This window comes from Podarcis bocagei (assembly GCF_964188305.1).
Source record: "Podarcis bocagei genome assembly, chromosome: 7".
NCBI lineage: Eukaryota > Metazoa > Chordata > Lepidosauria > Squamata > Lacertidae > Podarcis > Podarcis bocagei.
The window spans coordinates 23,435,573-23,452,566 of NC_138132.1; the positions used below are offsets into that span (position 1 = coordinate 23,435,573).

General features: G+C 43.8%; 1 protein-coding gene and 1 long non-coding RNA gene across 2 annotated transcripts in view; one reads left to right on the forward strand and one right to left on the reverse strand.

Annotated features, from left to right (window-relative positions):
* The window catches only part of SDC3 (syndecan 3), a 126,956-nt gene extending 117,613 nt beyond the window's left edge, over nt 1–9,343 (forward strand). The window contains exon 5 of the mRNA XM_081202006.1: nt 536–9,343. Within this exon, the coding sequence (XP_081058132.1) occupies nt 536–702 (167 nt within the window). The 3' untranslated portion in view covers nt 703–9,343. The remainder of the gene's footprint in view (nt 1–535) is intronic.
* The window catches only part of LOC308591360, a 329,063-nt gene extending 315,217 nt beyond the window's left edge, over nt 1–13,846 (reverse strand). Inside the window, exon 1 of the long non-coding RNA XR_014010140.1 lies at nt 13,814–13,846. This is a non-coding gene — a long non-coding RNA (uncharacterized lncRNA). The remainder of the gene's footprint in view (nt 1–13,813) is intronic.
* Between the last annotated feature and the right edge of the window lie 3,148 nt (nt 13,847–16,994).

The window sequence follows — 16,994 nt, forward strand, 5'->3', positions numbered from 1 at the left end:
TTTACCTTTGTAGTTTCTACACACACACACACACACACACACACACACACACACACCCCTCCATCCTGCTATCCAGGCAAGCGAGAGAGTAATGGTCCAAGTTCAAGGACGCATTTCATTTCAACCCAACAAAAGGGCCCAAGGAGGGTGCAAAACAAGGCTGGTGAGGAGTGTGGCCCTGGGGGAGGAGGGGCATGGCCTCAGGAGAGCCTGAGCTTCCTGGACCTGAGCTGCTCCACCCCTGTCCTGGAGGAGGGTTGCATCCTAATAATAATAATAATAATAATAATAATAATAATAATAATAATAATAATTTTTTATTTATTTATATCCCACCCTCCCCAGCCGAAACCGGGCTCAGAGCTGCTAACAACAGTAAAAGTAACACAGTTTACATAAAATCACAATCAATTAATTGAAATACATACTAAAATCAATTCATTCTAAAATCAATTCAGCATCAAATTAATGGCAACCATTGGGCTACCCTTCTGAGATATTACTGACTCTGCATCTTTTGCTGTCTTCTTTACAGCCGTGATTGTGGGCGGGGTCGTTGGAGCTCTCTTTGCTGCCTTCCTGGTGATGCTGCTCATCTACAGGATGAAAAAGAAGGACGAGGGGAGCTATACCTTGGAGGAGCCAAAGCAGGCGAGTGTCACGTACCAAAAACCCGACAAGCAGGAGGAATTCTATGCATAAATCAGTGCCTCGCCACCTCTTTTTCTGTCCCGATGCCGTCCGTTTTTTAAGAAACAGAAACAAAAAAGAAAAAAAATCTCTCTTATTATTCACCCAGCCTCTTTTTCTCTCTCTTTCTAATCAAGTCTGTGAATTTTAACAAAGAAGCCTAGAAGAAACCGACAGTTTTTTTAAAAAGTATCATGTATGTTATTTGCTTTTAAAAAGGAAAGGGGAAGGTTGAATCAGAAAGCATCAGAATGTGGAGCAAACAGTGAACTCCTGGCTGGATGAACGCTTGAATTAGCACCTCTGCCAGGAACGGTCTCGAGTCACACCTCCCTCAGGTCTAGAGCCTTGACTTCTTTTGTTTCAAATGAGGTGGTCCGTTTTGGTTTCTGGCACTTTGCAGCACTCTTCAAGGCGATATCTTTTTTGACTTGACTGACTCCGCTCGACTAGGAGATGCAACAGCCAGGAGATGCAACATCTGATCATCTGGGCTGCTCACAGCTCCCTCCTGCAATCGGTCGGTTGCGATGGACATTTTAATTGCTTCCTTGGAGATCTCACATGGTCCACAGAGAGCACCTTTTCCCAGCTGTGCATTGTTTCCTTGCTGAGAGCACCTCCCTTCCTCCCATTCCTACTCACAACCACCACTTTGAAACTATCTCCCTACAGAAGGACCATCCTAGGCTTGCAGAGGTTTCCGGTTAAACCTTATGCCCAGATTCATTCAGCTGGCTTTCACTGTGACCTTGAAGACTCAACTTGCATGGTATTGCAAGCTCAGGCAGATGACCAAGAAACACTTTTCTAAGATATTATTTGTGGGAAAACAGGGATACGTGTGGAAAAGGCAAGCTTTTTCTGAAGTCTGTAGGAAATAGATAATGTGTCACACTTCTCAACCAGTGGTGTGGGTCCTTTCCTTCTTTATAAGGGTATGGGGGAATATGGGGGAAGGGAGAAGGACAACATGAGTCCATGATCTGCTGCAGCAGATCTTGGGTTCCATATAACTCTGTAAATAAAAGGAAGTGGTAAAAAGTTAATAAACACCAGTGCTCAACTGTTGGGGTGAAACCTGCATCTCCGAAGCAGCAATTTGTAGGTCAGCATCAAGCTGGGGAGTGTGACATTTCACCCAAACCTTCCCTGCTAAAGCAGATGTCACATTTTCACTGGCAACGTAGGCGAGGGAATAGTGCTGACCCATAGATTGGCAGATGACCTATGGCCCAAATGCCACAGAGGGACTAAATGGATAAATTGGCGATTGAACTGTATGCAATAAAAATGAAGGCAAGGAAAGACAAATGTTCACTCTTACATATCAGAAAGCCAAGGGTACTAAAAAACAAAAATAAAACAATATGGGTGGGGAAAATGCAATGCAATTGAAAATCACCAATGGGTGATAAGGGTGTTTTAAATTATGCATCACTAATAGGATGCTATTGCAAGGTGCCAATATGTATTGGCAAATGCCCATTCAAATTGCATTGACTGAATGTTGTACACACACCTTGGCTGGAGCAGCAAGCCAAGTGACCACAGTTCAGAGATATATAAGTAAACAGGGGAAGATTCAGAGTTGAGCCACAAAGTTGCTGCTGAGCTTGGCACATTGGCTATACAAAGGAAAGCTGGGAACTCTGTTGAACTTTTCAAAAAGCAGGCTGGCAAAACCAGTAAAGGAAGTAGCAGAACGAACATATGGCAGCCTTCCCTAACCTGGTGCCCTCCAGGTGTTTTGGACAACAATTCCCATTGGCTGGGTGGGGATGATGGGAGCTGTTGTTTAAGACAGCTGACTTATAGCAGCAAAATACATTTAACTTAGGCTGTGATCATATCAACACTTCCCTGGGAGTATGCCCCCTTTAAGCCAATGGGACCTACTTCTGAGTCCATATGTATAGGGTTTGGGATTAGAGTGGGGCATGCATGCAGGTCCTGCCCACAATGTTCCCATGAGTGCTGGATATACCTCTGATTTTTACACATTTAGTGCAATCAGGATACCCAACTGAGATGTGCGTAGGGGATTCTAACCTGTGAGGATTCTAACTATTGGGGAAGGGCCATGGCTTTGTGGTAGAGCACCTTACTTGCATGCAGAAAGAAAGCCCCAGGTCCAGTCCCTGGCATTTCTGGGTAGGGATGAGGAGGACTCCCATCTGAAACCCCTGAAAGCTGCTGTCTGCCATCATAGACAATACTGAACTGGAGGTACCACCCGTCCGACTCCGTGTAAGGTATGTTCAAGCAAAACCTCATGCTCAGTGTGCAAAAGCTGGGGGGGGGGGATGTGGGAGCAGGGCACACTGGGGATGTGGGGTGTGGTACTTGCTATTTGCTGCATAGTTTAAGCCAGGCACAGGAAAACTCGGCCCTCCAGACTACAAGTCCCATGATTCCTAGCTAGTGGTCAGGGATGATGGGAATTGCAATCACAAAACAGCTGGGGGGGGGGGAGTTTGCCTATGCCTGGTTTAAGCCTTCACGTGCTATTTTGAATATCTGAAGAGAACTGCCGCAATCTTAAGAATGCCTACCAATTCCCAGGTAAGTATGCAGGACAACAGACACCAAGGAGGGAAAAAAAATGTTCTAGAAACAATTTGGGGTTTTTTTTGAGGTTGGGAAGCTGTGTAGCTGTCAGTTTCTGGAGGTTTTGATGGAGAAGTGTGCATGCGCATCTATGAACAACAGCAAACAGATGACCCCCCCCAGCAAACCACAGTGAGAGCAAAGTTGACCCAACAATATTTTTGTTCTCTGTGTTAAGGCAAAAAAGGGAAAAAAGGGGGCAAGAGTACATTGGAATCCCTCCCTCGATTTTGAAATTGAAGGTAACCCAAGGTGGTAATGCTAAACAAATGCAGGTATGTCAACCCCAACCCACCATCAATATTGCCATTACACTAATCAACAATGGGAGGGGAATGAGGTTGGCAGTTTGCCTTCATGTAGGAATTGGTTCCAAAGAGTCAAGTTGCCTGTCTTGCTTACTCGTAGCGAGCACTGTGCTGCCTTGGTGCGTGTGAATAAGGGGGCCTGGTCTCCCATTCAGAAAACTTTGAAAATGTCGCCCATGTGCTGAAGGAACTGGCTTCATGGTAGATTCTCAGGTTGTGCAATGAATAACCATAATTCATTCCAGCCTAGCTGAACCAGCAGATCTTGGCAATAACCTTCTGATCCTATTATTCTATTACAGCTACAAATCTCATTGTTCATGTTTCTTCTGGTCAGCTTAGCACTAGCCAATACAGTGGTCTCCAAATGCTGCCTGACTATAACTCCCATTGGCCCCAGTCGGCATAGCCAATGGTCAGGGATGATGGGTGTTGTAGTCCAACAGCATTGGTTACCTGTAGGTTATATTTCCTGATGAATGTTAATATCTCAAAGCAAATGAAAGCAGCATCATTGAGCTTTTGTGATTGAAACTACTAAATCAGTTTAGTCCAGCGGTAGCCAATTTGGTACATTCCAGATATTATTGGACTCCAGCTCCCATCATCACAAACCATTGTCGATGCTGGCAGAAGCTGATGGGAGCTGAAATTCAACATTTAGTGGGAACCACATTGGCTACTCTTGAGTTAGTGCCAACCCCCCATTAATTTCAGTGGGTTGTATCCAATGTCAATCATTCTTAGGGTAGACCCACTGAAATTAATGGGTATGACAAATTTCGGTCCATTAATTTCATTGGATGTACTCTGAGTAGAAGTGAGTTGGATCCAACCCAACGCTTCCATGACTATTAATCTTGTCACTTTTCCTTTGAACTCCTGGGTGTCTTTAAAATTCTTCCAGCTTTACACCAATTATCCTCATGCATGCAGATTAGAAACTCTTGAGAAGCATCTTTGTGTCTGGTTTCTAATGGTTTTTACACTGATTTCCGATGTAATTCCATGCATGCTGACTCAGAAATAAGCCTCACTACATTCAAATGGGGCTCACTCCCAGATAATTGTGCCTAAAGACTTCAGCCTTTGTAATATATCCAAAGCACTGCAAGGTCCTACTGGTTTGCGTGCAGAAAAGGAGACAAAGACTAAGTAGCTGGCAGTAAAACCCTGAAATCTCATGTGTGTGTGTGGTGGGGGGGGGGGGCGCGAGATTAAAAAAATTCTCTTTAATATCTTGATTTTATTATGGAGTTCTCTTTTTATAAATGCAGAAACTAGGCAATGCTTTTGCTGTATCTGTGACACTTTGGGACTCTGGGTGAGTTTATGCATTGATGGATCTGAGTTTTAACTTTGTTCCATGTGAGTTTTGATTCTTGGTACTCACACTCATGAAAAGGACATATTGCCATAACTCTGGAGTAGCAATTCTCATCAGTAGTCACTTTCAGTCTGATGCAGCTTTTTCTGTAGTTGTTTTTCTTTGTAAAAAAATCTAGCGTCTCTTGGAAAACTGGAGAGGTTTATGAGGTCCTCCTAAAAGCCAATGAAGCAGCAGCTGTTTCCAAGGTATTGTCTTTCTTTCTAAGAGTATGCACATTCTATTAGGGGCCTCTGTAGTGCTGTTTCCATAAGAAGCTAAGGCTGAACACAGTTGCACTTTAGCGACACCTAGTGACAGAAGGTGAGCATTACAACAGTTACTTTTTAAGGAGCAGGGGAGATGTCCTTATGTGTTTAATCCCAGAGAAACAGTGCATGTTTAAAAATAAGGATGCCTCTTAATGCAGGTAGCAATCAAAGACACACTTTGGTCATGGACACCAAACTTTGCTATTGCCGCTGTTGTCCGACAACACGACAGGCCTATTTGCTGTGACAGAGTTAATGGAAATGATCCAACACAAAGTTCCAAAAATAATTTTCTACAGGTGTTGACTCCTTTACTACATTAGAAAAGGGGATTCTTTGTAAATATAGAAACATGGCTGATTAGATTGGAGGAAGGAACTTCATCAATCTCTGTGACTGACTGACTGATTGATTGATTCTCTGTGTGTTTACGCCGCAACACCGTGAAAACTCAGCTCACTGAAATGAGGAAATTGAAACAAAAGTGATTTGTTACACAAATATGTCCTTTTTCTGAGTGTGCCACTGTGCCAGCATGGTCAATGGTCAGGGAGGATGTTAGCCTGAAAGGTACCTGGTTGGGGGAAGGCATTAAAAGATAAAGGAAGGCAATCCAAATAAAGCATGCTGTGAAGCATGCCATTCTGCCTAGAGAGCCACACAGTAGTCCTCATTCATTCCAATATCCTCATTCAAACAGGAATGACTTCCTTCCCTTAAATGAAGAATGCAGATGTCAAGTGCTTTGTACATTGACGAGGACCTTCCTCCTTGGACAAAGGAGGGTGTATATTGTCATCAGTTCGTTGAGCAGCTAGAGCTTGCACTCCCGGGCTCATCAAAGACAAAAAGCGCATACCAGGAAATGTCTTCTCCACAAACATTCTACTGTAGGGGTAGGCAACAGGGTGTCATGCCAATATTGTTGGACTCCATCTCCCATCATTCCTGAGCATTGGCTGGAGCTAATGGAAGTTGGGAGTCCAACAACAACTGGAGATGCACCACTTTGCCTACCTTAGTTCTATGTGATCCCGATAGGAACATTAAAAATGGAATAAACATCAGCAGAAGCAGCTCACAAATACCTGGAGGTGCTTCTCAAAAGTTGTTTATATAACATCTGAGCAGTTTTAATGACCAAAGCATACACAGCTCATTGAACACTTTGGTCTGTCCTGGGACTACTGATTATGCTGTTAGCCTTTTTCTAAGGGCCAAAGTGAACAGACAAAGGGAAATTGGAATTAAACCAGTCCAACATCCTGAATTCCTTCTGAGATTCTTCTGGCTTTGAAATAGTGGTCTGCAGTGTTCTGGTGCCTTTGCAAGGTGGAGAAAAATGGATCCGTTCTCCACAATTTAGATGCTCTTTCTCAAAGCATGCATCTATTGCAAAGACTGGGAACCCACTTCCTTCTATGTGTTGTTAAACTATAAGCCACATCAGCTCCAGACAGCATGGTTAATAGTCAAGGATAATGGGAGTTGTAGTCTAGCAACATCTGGAGGGCCAAAACATACCCATCTCTGTTCTATTGCAAAGCAATTGTATTTCCCTAGCAATCAAATATCTAAATAATGTTCTTACTGGAAACGTAAAATATTCTTCTCCTGCAAATCCATTGACTTTCTATGATGAAGGTTGATGGCTGTGTGACAGCCAGTGTTGCCAGCTCTTGTGTGCTTTTTGCCTGCTCCCCTCTTGATCCTTTATCTTGATCCTCTAGATACTGGCTGAAATTTTCCACTCAAAAATAATCTCTGCAACAAAGCATGATCTCCTTTCATCCCACCAACCAAAGTTAATTGGCAATTTTGCTCCACTTAAAGATTAATGGGATTCTCTCTTCTCCTAGCTTTAACACTTCAAAAGGCCTTCATTTTCTTGGGAAAGGTCACTGCACTCCTATTACATAACATTTTGCTTGAGTCTTACCAAGGGGCTTTGCTTACAACCCTACTGAATGGATACAAACCACCTCCAGTTGACAGAAGTTTGACTGTGGGGATGATGTGAATATGTTACGGTGTGTGTATGCATATGTGTGTATGTATATGTATGTAGTTAATGTATATATGTACATGTTTTTTGTATGTACATATAGATACACACACAATATTAATTTAAAATGTGTACATAAGCAAGGAAGAACCCTGTTTATATTGGTGGGCACCAGGACATCTAAGTTTTTCACAGACGCCCGGCCAAGCAAATGACTGACAAGGGTAGATGAAGCTCCAGTTCCTTTTCCAGGAGGTCAAAATCACTATTAAGATGCACAAGGACCTGTAACAAAGTGTTGCAGTGTGGAGTGTTTCTGTTCAGGGTTCCAGCCAGACAGTTATGCCCACTTCTACCCTACTCCCATTTTTCCTTTTCCAGCTCTCTGACTGTTGGCAATGTTCCGTCTTTCTTGCTCATTATCATTTCTCCTTCCCTAAATATTTCTTTGTACTTCCTCAAACTTTGGGGATTCCCCACCTTACCTGGTGGCTCAGTTAATGTTCATCTTGTGTTCCTAGATCTAAATCAATAAAGTTTGGAACCTGAGGCATTTTTTAAAAAATGGTACCCTAACTTCATAATATCTATAAAAATAAAGATCATTTGTAGACCTTTTAATGATACACAAGTCTCTGCTTGAAGCATCTTCCTTAAAGTGCAATCCTACACATGTCTATTGGTAAATAAATCCCACTGAGTTTAATGTAGGTGCAGGACAGCAGCCTAAATATGCCTCATGGCCAGGCCACACAATGAACACTATATAGGAGCCAAATCTGTGGCCCTTCAGATGTTGCTGGACTACAAATTCCATCATACATGGCTGGAGCTGGTGTGGGTTGGAATCCAGTAGAAAGTGAAAGGTTCTCCTGATACATCTGATTAAAGAAGTCTTCCTCAATCTGATGCCCTCAAGGTGTTATTGGACTCCCATCATCTCTGATCATTGGGCATGTTGGCTGGAGCTCAAGAGAGTTGGAGTCCACCAAGCATATCCAGAAGGTCATAACAGGTGCAAGCCCTTAGCGTTCAACTTTGAATACATTGTCATTGCCCCAAGATTTAGTGATGTCTGTGGGAGTTTCCTTGATTCTTTCCCCAAGGCCTCCAGAGCTGGAGTGCCACAGAGGCAGCGTTGGTAGATGTGTTTGTGGCTGGGATCGAATATAATATCTTTACAATTGACAATCAAATCAGACTAAAAGCAAAAAAAGAGAGGGTGGTATCTGACTAAGTTACACTCAGAGTAGAGCTACCGAAATGAATGGACTTCAGCTAGTCGTGTCCATTCATTTTAATGGGCTTACTTTGAGTATGAAAAGCTGCAATCCTAGCATCACTTAACCTGGGTGTAAGTCGTTGCTTTCACTAAGACTTACTTCTGGGTAGACTGGGCTAGGATTGGATCCTGAAGTCAGCTACAACTCCTTTTCTGTACACTGTTTTATAAAACTGCTTTTTTAAAATAATTGCCAGTGCAACAGCCTGCTTGCTAGAACAACCTCATTGTTTTCTGTGTCTTCAAAGACAAAATCCGCCCCACTTGTCTTGTAAATAGGAACCCAACGTGTATAAAATTTCAATAAATAGATAAAAACAAAGCATTGATATCCACCCCCACCCCCCAAAAAAATTGCCTCCTGGAGTGTTTTGACAAGCAAATAGATACCTCTGCAAGTCTCTTATGGGAGCTACAAATCATGGGATAATGGAAAACTTTTAACGTTAGGCAAAATACCAAGTTGTGTACTATTCTGCTAACACGGGGGAGCAATGCATGTATATATTTTTAAAGGTAAAATATGTCTTAAAATCATTTTTTTTTTGTATGTACATAACTCTTCTAGAGTTTAGTACTGAAATTGCTATTTAGTGTCTGTTTTATGAATGGAGGGTGGGGAAACAAATAATAATAAAAATAATAAAAATGTTTAATTGTTTTTGTCCAGAGTCGATGGCCAAAACCTTAAAAAAATATTAAAAAATAATCTTTGCCAATGTAGCACTGTAATGGTAATGTCTATTTTTTTTATTACTCATGTGTTGTGCCCATTTATAAAAAGGAACAAAATAAACACAAATGTTCACACTGGAGTCTTTCCTTGAGTGTTTGTGTAATGATTTGGGGAGCAAGACAAAAGATGTGTGGTTTCTCCGTTGTAGAGTGGACCGCTATTCTGGGCAGTGGTGCCATTAGGATGGGATTTCAGGGCACATGTCTAAGAATGGACAAATCAGTCTATTTTTCATGGTTTCTCATCCCTCCCCACCTTAAGTTGAATTCTCAACATTTCTGCACCACTCTGCCATTTTTATTTTTATTTAAATAAAAAGTCCTCATCAAAGCTTGTAGGAATTTTAGTGCAATTTTCTCCTAATATACACATTTTTGCATGCAATTTTTGCCTTGTGTACACATTTGGGCAAGCCATTTCTCCTAACATAAAACCTCTTCCCATGTCATTTTCACAAATATATGCATTTATATGCACAATTTACCCTAACGCATGCATTCTTGAATCCATTACTTGGCTGGAGAACTGCTCTGCAAAATTCAGAGAAGGGCAGATTTCAATGAATAGCTGTGTTTTTGTTTGTGAATGGTTTGGAAAAGTGTGAATTGGGGAGGTTCGCCTTTAAATGCAATCTGAATTATATTTCTCCCCCATCTCTACCCAAGGACAATGGATAGTTGACTTCATGTACCGCAATGTATGTCAATTCCAACAATGTATATTGCATCTTTTTGGCACACTTTCCCCCAATAAATGCTTTTGAATGCATGCCTGCATGCATTATTTGACAGAAGGATGGCTTCACAAAATCTGAGAGGCATTGAAGGACAGCTGTGTTTCAGTTTGCATATTGTTTTTGAAAGTCCAACCTAGGTAGGCTCACGCTGAAATCCAAATTCAACCGAATTCCTCCCCCATCCCTACCAGAGTCAAACTCAGGGTGAGCAGGAGGTCTCCCAAAACACAGCAGGGCTGGCTTACCAAGTTTTGATGTGAGTTGAAGTAATACCTCCTAAAAAGTCCTCCCCACCCCACAAAAATGCAGTTCTAAAATGACCTAACTGTAGTACGTTTCCGAGCACAATTCAAAGTGCTGATGTTGACCTTTAAAGCCCTAAACGGCCTCGGCCCAGTATACCTGAAGGAGCGTCTCCACCCCCATTGTTCTGCCCGGACGCTGAGGTTCCCTCATTGCGAGAAGCAAAGCTACAGGGAACCAGGCAGAGGGCCTTCTCGGTAGTGGCGCCCGCCCTGTGGAACGCCCTCCCATCAGATGTCAAAGCAATAAATAACTACCTGACATTTAGAAGACATCTTAAGGCAGCCCTGTTCAGGGAAGTTTTTAATCTGTGATATTTTAGTGTATTTTTTGTTTCTATGGAAGCCGCCCAGAGTGGCTGGGGAAACCCAGCCAGATGGGCGGGGTACAAATAAATAATAATAATAATAATAATAATAATAATAATAATAATAATAATTACCATTGATATCAGTTCCAGTCCCCTGAAATCAGATTGTTATAGCAGCTACACCTGGAAACCGGAGAAACAGGCCACTTTAGGACTTGGGAGCATACTTGATGGTTCTGGTGTGCTGTCATTTCCAATTGCCAACACTTAATAGCCTTGCAGCAGCCAGAAGCTACACTATGGGGCACATTAAAGGACACGCTTTGGAAATATTGGCTAGCATTGCTTTTGGTAGAAGGGGCAAGTGACCCTGGGCTCTTTAAGGATGCAGGACTGAGGAATGTGGGAACGAAAGTTGGCTCTTCCATCTCATCCAATGCCCTTTTGGACTCTCATTGACTGTGGCTTGCCCTCTTCCATCTTTTCCTGGATTCAGCCTTTTCCCCCTTCTTCCTTTTCATCTCCTGCATCTTCCCCCCTCCCACTGGAAAAAAGTGGGATGGCATTAAAGGTAAAGGTAAAGGTACCCCTGCCCGTACGGGCCAGTCGTGTCCGACTCTGGGGTTGCGTGCTCATCTCGCTTAAGAGGTGGGGAGCCAGCGCTGTCCGAAGACACTTCTGGGTCACGTGGCCAGCATGACGAAGCTGCTCTGGCGAGCCAGCACCAGCGCAGCGCATGGAAATGCTGTTACCTTCCCGCTATAAAGCGGTACCTATTTATCTACTTGCACTTGGGGGTGCTTTCGAACTGCTAGGTGGGTAGGAGCTGGGACCGAACGACGGGAGCTCACCCCGCCGCGGGGATTCGAACCGCCGACCATGCGATGGGCAAGTCCTAGGAACTGAGGTTTTACCCACAGCGCCACCCGCCTCCCTGGCATTAAAGGGTGCCAGTTCAAAGGCTGCTGTGGTTTAATCTCCAGTTTGAGAGTTTGTCATGATACTGGAAAGGCATTGCATCCTTTGCATTCTCTGCACACCCCAGATTCACTCACAGAACACACATGCTTTTTGATGCTGGTGAAGTTGGAGCTCTGATGTCATTGAGAAGGATCGCTGGTGATTCTGTTGCAACTGGAGTAAGCGTGTAGGGATGGATGAATCCATCTATTTCTGTTTCTGTTTTTCATCTTTCTCATCTTAATTTCAATGTCACATCCTTTCCACAACAGTCTGCATTGAGGAAAAACAAGTCATCACAGAAACCCATCAGTTTCTCCCAGCAATACACATTTTTCTATGCAATTTTTGCCTAATAAACACATTTTAACAAGCATTTTCCCCAATATAGACATTTTCTGCACACATTCAGGAGAAGTGAGAATTTTGAAGGGTGGCTATATTTTGACTTGCATGTTCTTACAGGATGTGCAAATTAGGTAGGTTTGCACTACTACTATTAAGCAACGTACAGTGGTACTTCGGGTTACAGATGCTTCAGGTTACAGACACTTCAGGTTACAGTACCTCGTGTTAAGAACTTTGTTTCAGGATGAGAACAGCGGGAGGTCCCATTAGCTAAAGTAGTGCTTCAGGTTAAGAACAGTTTCAGGTTAAGAACAGACCTCCAGAACGAATTAAGTTCTTAACCCGAGGTACCACTGTATACTGAAAATTCATATCAAACTGAATTTCTTATTGGGAGGGGAATCCAACATTGAAGTTCCCTCTCTAAAGTCGGAACTCTCAGGAAGATAGGGAGAAAGTGTTCTGTTGGCCTCTGGAATACCCTCTGGGGTGTCTATAGGTTTGCTGAGCCAGGCTACAATCCTATGCACACTTGAGAGTCTATGTGGTGTAGCGGTTAGAGTGTCAAACTAGAACCCAGGAGACCAGGGTTCAAATCCCAACTAGGTCAGCACCCAAGATTATTTGGGGGAAGCTTGACTGTTTACATTGGTATGAAACAGTTGTGAAAGTATGGTGCAGAGGGGGGCTCAGATATTCAGAAAACAGAATATGAAATGAAACACAGAATATTTCCTTTTCGGAGGTCAAATCTCCATTGTTTTGCACTAAATACAAACGTGATGTATTTGCTCTCTGTTTCTCCACTCTTTAAAAGCACATTTTGTCATGGGACAGATTACTTTGAAATACCTGCTGTTGCCCCCACCCAAATTAGTCTAAGCTGTAGTCAACATCATTTCAGTTGGCTGATCAGTTGTTCCTTGGTTTTGTCAGCAGAGGGAACAGTTTAGCCAGCTAAAGGAAGTTAACAAAGATGCAACCTTTTTCGCAGAAAGCTTGAAAAGCCTGGTCAGGCAAGGGGAAGGAGGAGGAAACAATGGGGAATTTTGAGGAGGTAGTATTAATTTAGGATTCCTCTTCTTGAATTTCTCAAGTAACCTGGATGAAAGGCAGGAACAAGAACAACAACAATTTATTTATACCCCACCCATCTGGCTGGGTTTCCCCTGCCACTCTGGGTAGCTCCCAACAGAATACTGAAAACACGATAAAAGAGCTAAACAAATATCTGACGTTTAGAAGACATCTGAAGGCAGCCCTCTTTAGGGAAGTTTTTAATGACTGATGTGTTAATGTATTTTTAATCTTTGTTGGAAGCTGCCCACAGGGGCTAGGGAAACCCAGCCTGATGGGCGGAGCATAAATAAATTATTATTATTATTATTATTATTATTATTATTATTATTATTATTATTTCAAACATTAAAAACCTCCCTAAAGAGGACTGCCTTCAGATGTCTTCTAAAAGTCAGATAGTTGTTTATTTCATTGACATCTAATGGGGGGCGTTCCACAGCGCGGGCACCACTACCGATAAGGCCCTCAGCCTGCTTCCCTGCAACCTCACTTCTCGCAATGAGGGAACCGCCAGAAGGCCCTCGGCGCTGGACCTCAGTGTTTGGGCTGAACAATGGGGGTGGAGGCGCTCCTTCAGTTATACTGGTGGGTCTGCACCCAAGAAAGGCTCCCACCTGCTGCAATCAGGATTCCCAGCTGAGGTGTGGGGCTTGGAGAGTGTCTTGCCTGGGGACCCTAAAAAATGCTGGAGCTGACACTGACTATACCAGGGGTGGAGGGACTAGTGACCCTTCAGATTATGCTGGACAACAGCAATCGGGTTACAGAAGCTTCAGGTTACAGACTCCGCTAACTCAGAAATAGTACCTCAGGTTAAGAACTTTGCTTCAGGATGAGAACAGAAATTGTGCGACGGCGGCTTGGTGGCAGCGGGAGGCCCCATTAGCTAAAGTGGTGTCTCAACAGTTTCAGGTTAAGAACAGACCTCCGGAACGAATTAAGTTCTTAACCAGAGGTACCACTGTACTGAGTCAGATCACTGGTCCACCTACTTCCGTATAGTCTTGTCAGATGCTGGTGGTGGTTGCTCGTGAGTAACCAGGCAGGACTCTGACCTGTCTTTTACAGGTTTTATTGTTACAGATAGGTAGCCGTGTTGGTGTGCCATAGTCAAAATAAAAGAATTCCATCCAGTAGCACCTTAAAGACCAACTAAGTTAGTTCTTGGTATGAGCTTTCATGTGCATGGACACTTCTTCAGATACACACTTCAGATGGAAGGAATTTTTTTTAATAGGTTTTATTGTGCAAACTATTCACAGTGCAGATCCACAAAGTCCATGTCCATCTTAGTCACTTGCAGAATCTGGGAGTGGCCCCTTCCGGCTTCTCCCCCAACATAAGAACTTCGGCACCCCAAGCCTCCTCCTCCCCTCCTTGCGTTTCACCCCTCTGCGCAAGCTGGGCAACGGAAGTGGCGTGCTTCCCTCCTGGCCAGCCTGGCGAGGTGAGGCGCTGGGGCTTTCAGCAGCATCCTCGAGCCCTTCCCTCTCTTCTCCACTGGAGGTGTGGCTTTTCCCACTGCTGGAAGAGGAACTGCTCCTCAGGAGTTTTGGAGGCTCTCTGTATCCCAATGACTCCCTGCCTCCCTCCCCTGTTCCGATGGCAGTCCCCTGACAGTCTGCACACAGACTGGCAACAGCTGTCCAGAGTTTCAGACAGGGTCCTCTCCCAGCCCTGCCTGGAAATGCCAGGGATTGAACCTTGGAAGTTTTGTGCGCCAAGTAGATGCTCTGCCACTAAGCTGTAGCCACAGGTTTCCAGCTGTGACCTGGAATTATATAGTTAAGGGTCTTTTAAAACTTATTTTCTGTTATGGGAGCAACCTTTCCTCATTTTATTTCACACCTTTCCCCTCACACCCCCATGTTAATGAAAGAATCCTGTAGGAACACACAGCTCAAGATGTCCTGCCAGGGTGCTGCCTCCTTAACATGCTGTTTTATTCATGAAAAAAAAAAATCCAAATTTGCTGTTTACTTTCTTGATTAGCATCCAGGTGCCTTATTTACATTTCGTCTGAAATTAATTCAGCTTGATTCTTTGAAATGCAAATGCCTGGAGCACTATCACTGAAGGAAAAGTGGTAGATTTGTCCTTTCAGAAGTGACGGTGCCTTACTATTTATAAGGAATTGGCGGTTCAAAAATTCACAGGTAAGTGCATTTAGAATTGTTTTCAAGCCCTGAAGGGGTGAGGGAGTGAAAATGTTGGTGTCAACAGAGGATGGAAATGCTCTTTTTAAAAATAACAACAACAACAACAACTAGAAATTTCCAGTTGCGGTGGTTGTCAACTCTACAGGTTTGGCTGCTGCAGAAGACAGACAGAGAAGTATATGTTTTAATCTCCCAACACCCATTAGCGGTGTGAATTTAAAAGCTGCTATATGTTCTCAAAATAGAACACTTAAGTTGGAATAATATTTGCTGCCGTTAACCTCCTGCAAACTCTTTCTCATTTGCTTCCATCTTGCAGCATAAATGGTTCCCAGGCAATGTAAGAACCTAAGTAGAGTCTTGCTGGCCCATCTAATCCTAGATGCCTTTATCCACACTAGCCAACCATATGCCTCTTCTTAGTCCACAAGCAGGGCATGAATGTAATAGCCCTCCTGCAGTTGTTCCCAGGCACTTCCATTTGATAGCTGGAGGTTGCATACAGAATCATAGAGTTGTAAGAGACCCTGAGAATCATGTCGTCCAACTCCCTGCAACGCAGGAATATGCACCTGTCTCAAACAGGGATCGAACCTGCAACCTTGGCATCATCAGCACCATGCTATCATGACAGGAGCCATTGCTGGACTTACCCTCCATGAATTCACCTAGCTTGTTGATAGCCCTTTATCACTGCCGGTGAGTACACCCTCCTTTTACAGCTGCACCTTGAATTCCAGCTGGGGCAGCTATGATTCCTGACTATCCCAGTGGAACTTGCAGTAAAGGTAAAGGTAAAGGGACCCCTGACCATTAGGTCCAGTTGTGGCCTACTCTAGGGTTGCGGCGCTCGCTTTACTGGCTGAGGGAGCCAGTGTACAGCTTTCGGGTCATGTGGCCAGCATGACTAAGCCGCTTTTGGCGAACCAGAGCAGCACACAGAAATGCCATTTACCTTACCTGTTTATCTACTTGCACTTTGACGTGCTTTCAAACTGCTAGGTTGGCAGGAGCAGGGACCGAACAATGGGAGCTCAACCCGTCGTGGGGATTCGAACCACTGACCTTCTGATCGGCAAGCCCTAGGCTCTGTGGTTTAACCCACAGTGCCACCCACATCCCTGGAACTTGCAGTAGATTTGGTTAAATTCAGTGCTGTTAATGGGGATCAGTCCCAGCGTGGAACCCATCCCAACAGGCCTGGATGGGGTGACAAATTTCAGAAGCCATCAAATTCAAGCTGTGCTTGCTGAGGAAGAACCAGAAGCATGCTTTAAGACTGTTCAAATTGTTTCTTTGCAATTGCAGCCAAAAGCTACGGATGCAAGGAGGCAGAGTTTTCCATTCTGCCCTGTGTTTGTCACATGCAGCAATGTTTCTGTTCCACTGCAATTCATCTCCCACCATTCTTTGCTCCCTCCTTTTTTCATTGAAAGAAAAATCCCCATCACCCACATTTGCCCATTCAGAAGGCTGCGTTCAGCTCTAAAATATAATAGCAAAGTTCAAACAAGCACTGAAATGGTGCTGAAGTCTGAAAGTTGCTGATGTCAATATGAAGGAAAATGTTAACACAGGTTAAAGAAAGCGGCTGGAATAGTTGGTCCTGGACGCCAAATGTAGCTGTCCAGCCTCTCCTTCTGACCCTCAGGACTTTATCCAGTCCATTTTTCCTCCCCAAGCCACACCTCTCAAAGTGGCCTTCTTCCATACCCTCCTTGAGTGTTTTTGTGTGGCTCAGAATGGCTAAATGGCCAATCCCTCTTCCTGGGGAACTCTGAGAGCTGCACCTCTGTGAGGAAAACAGGCATCTCCTAACAACTCTCCAA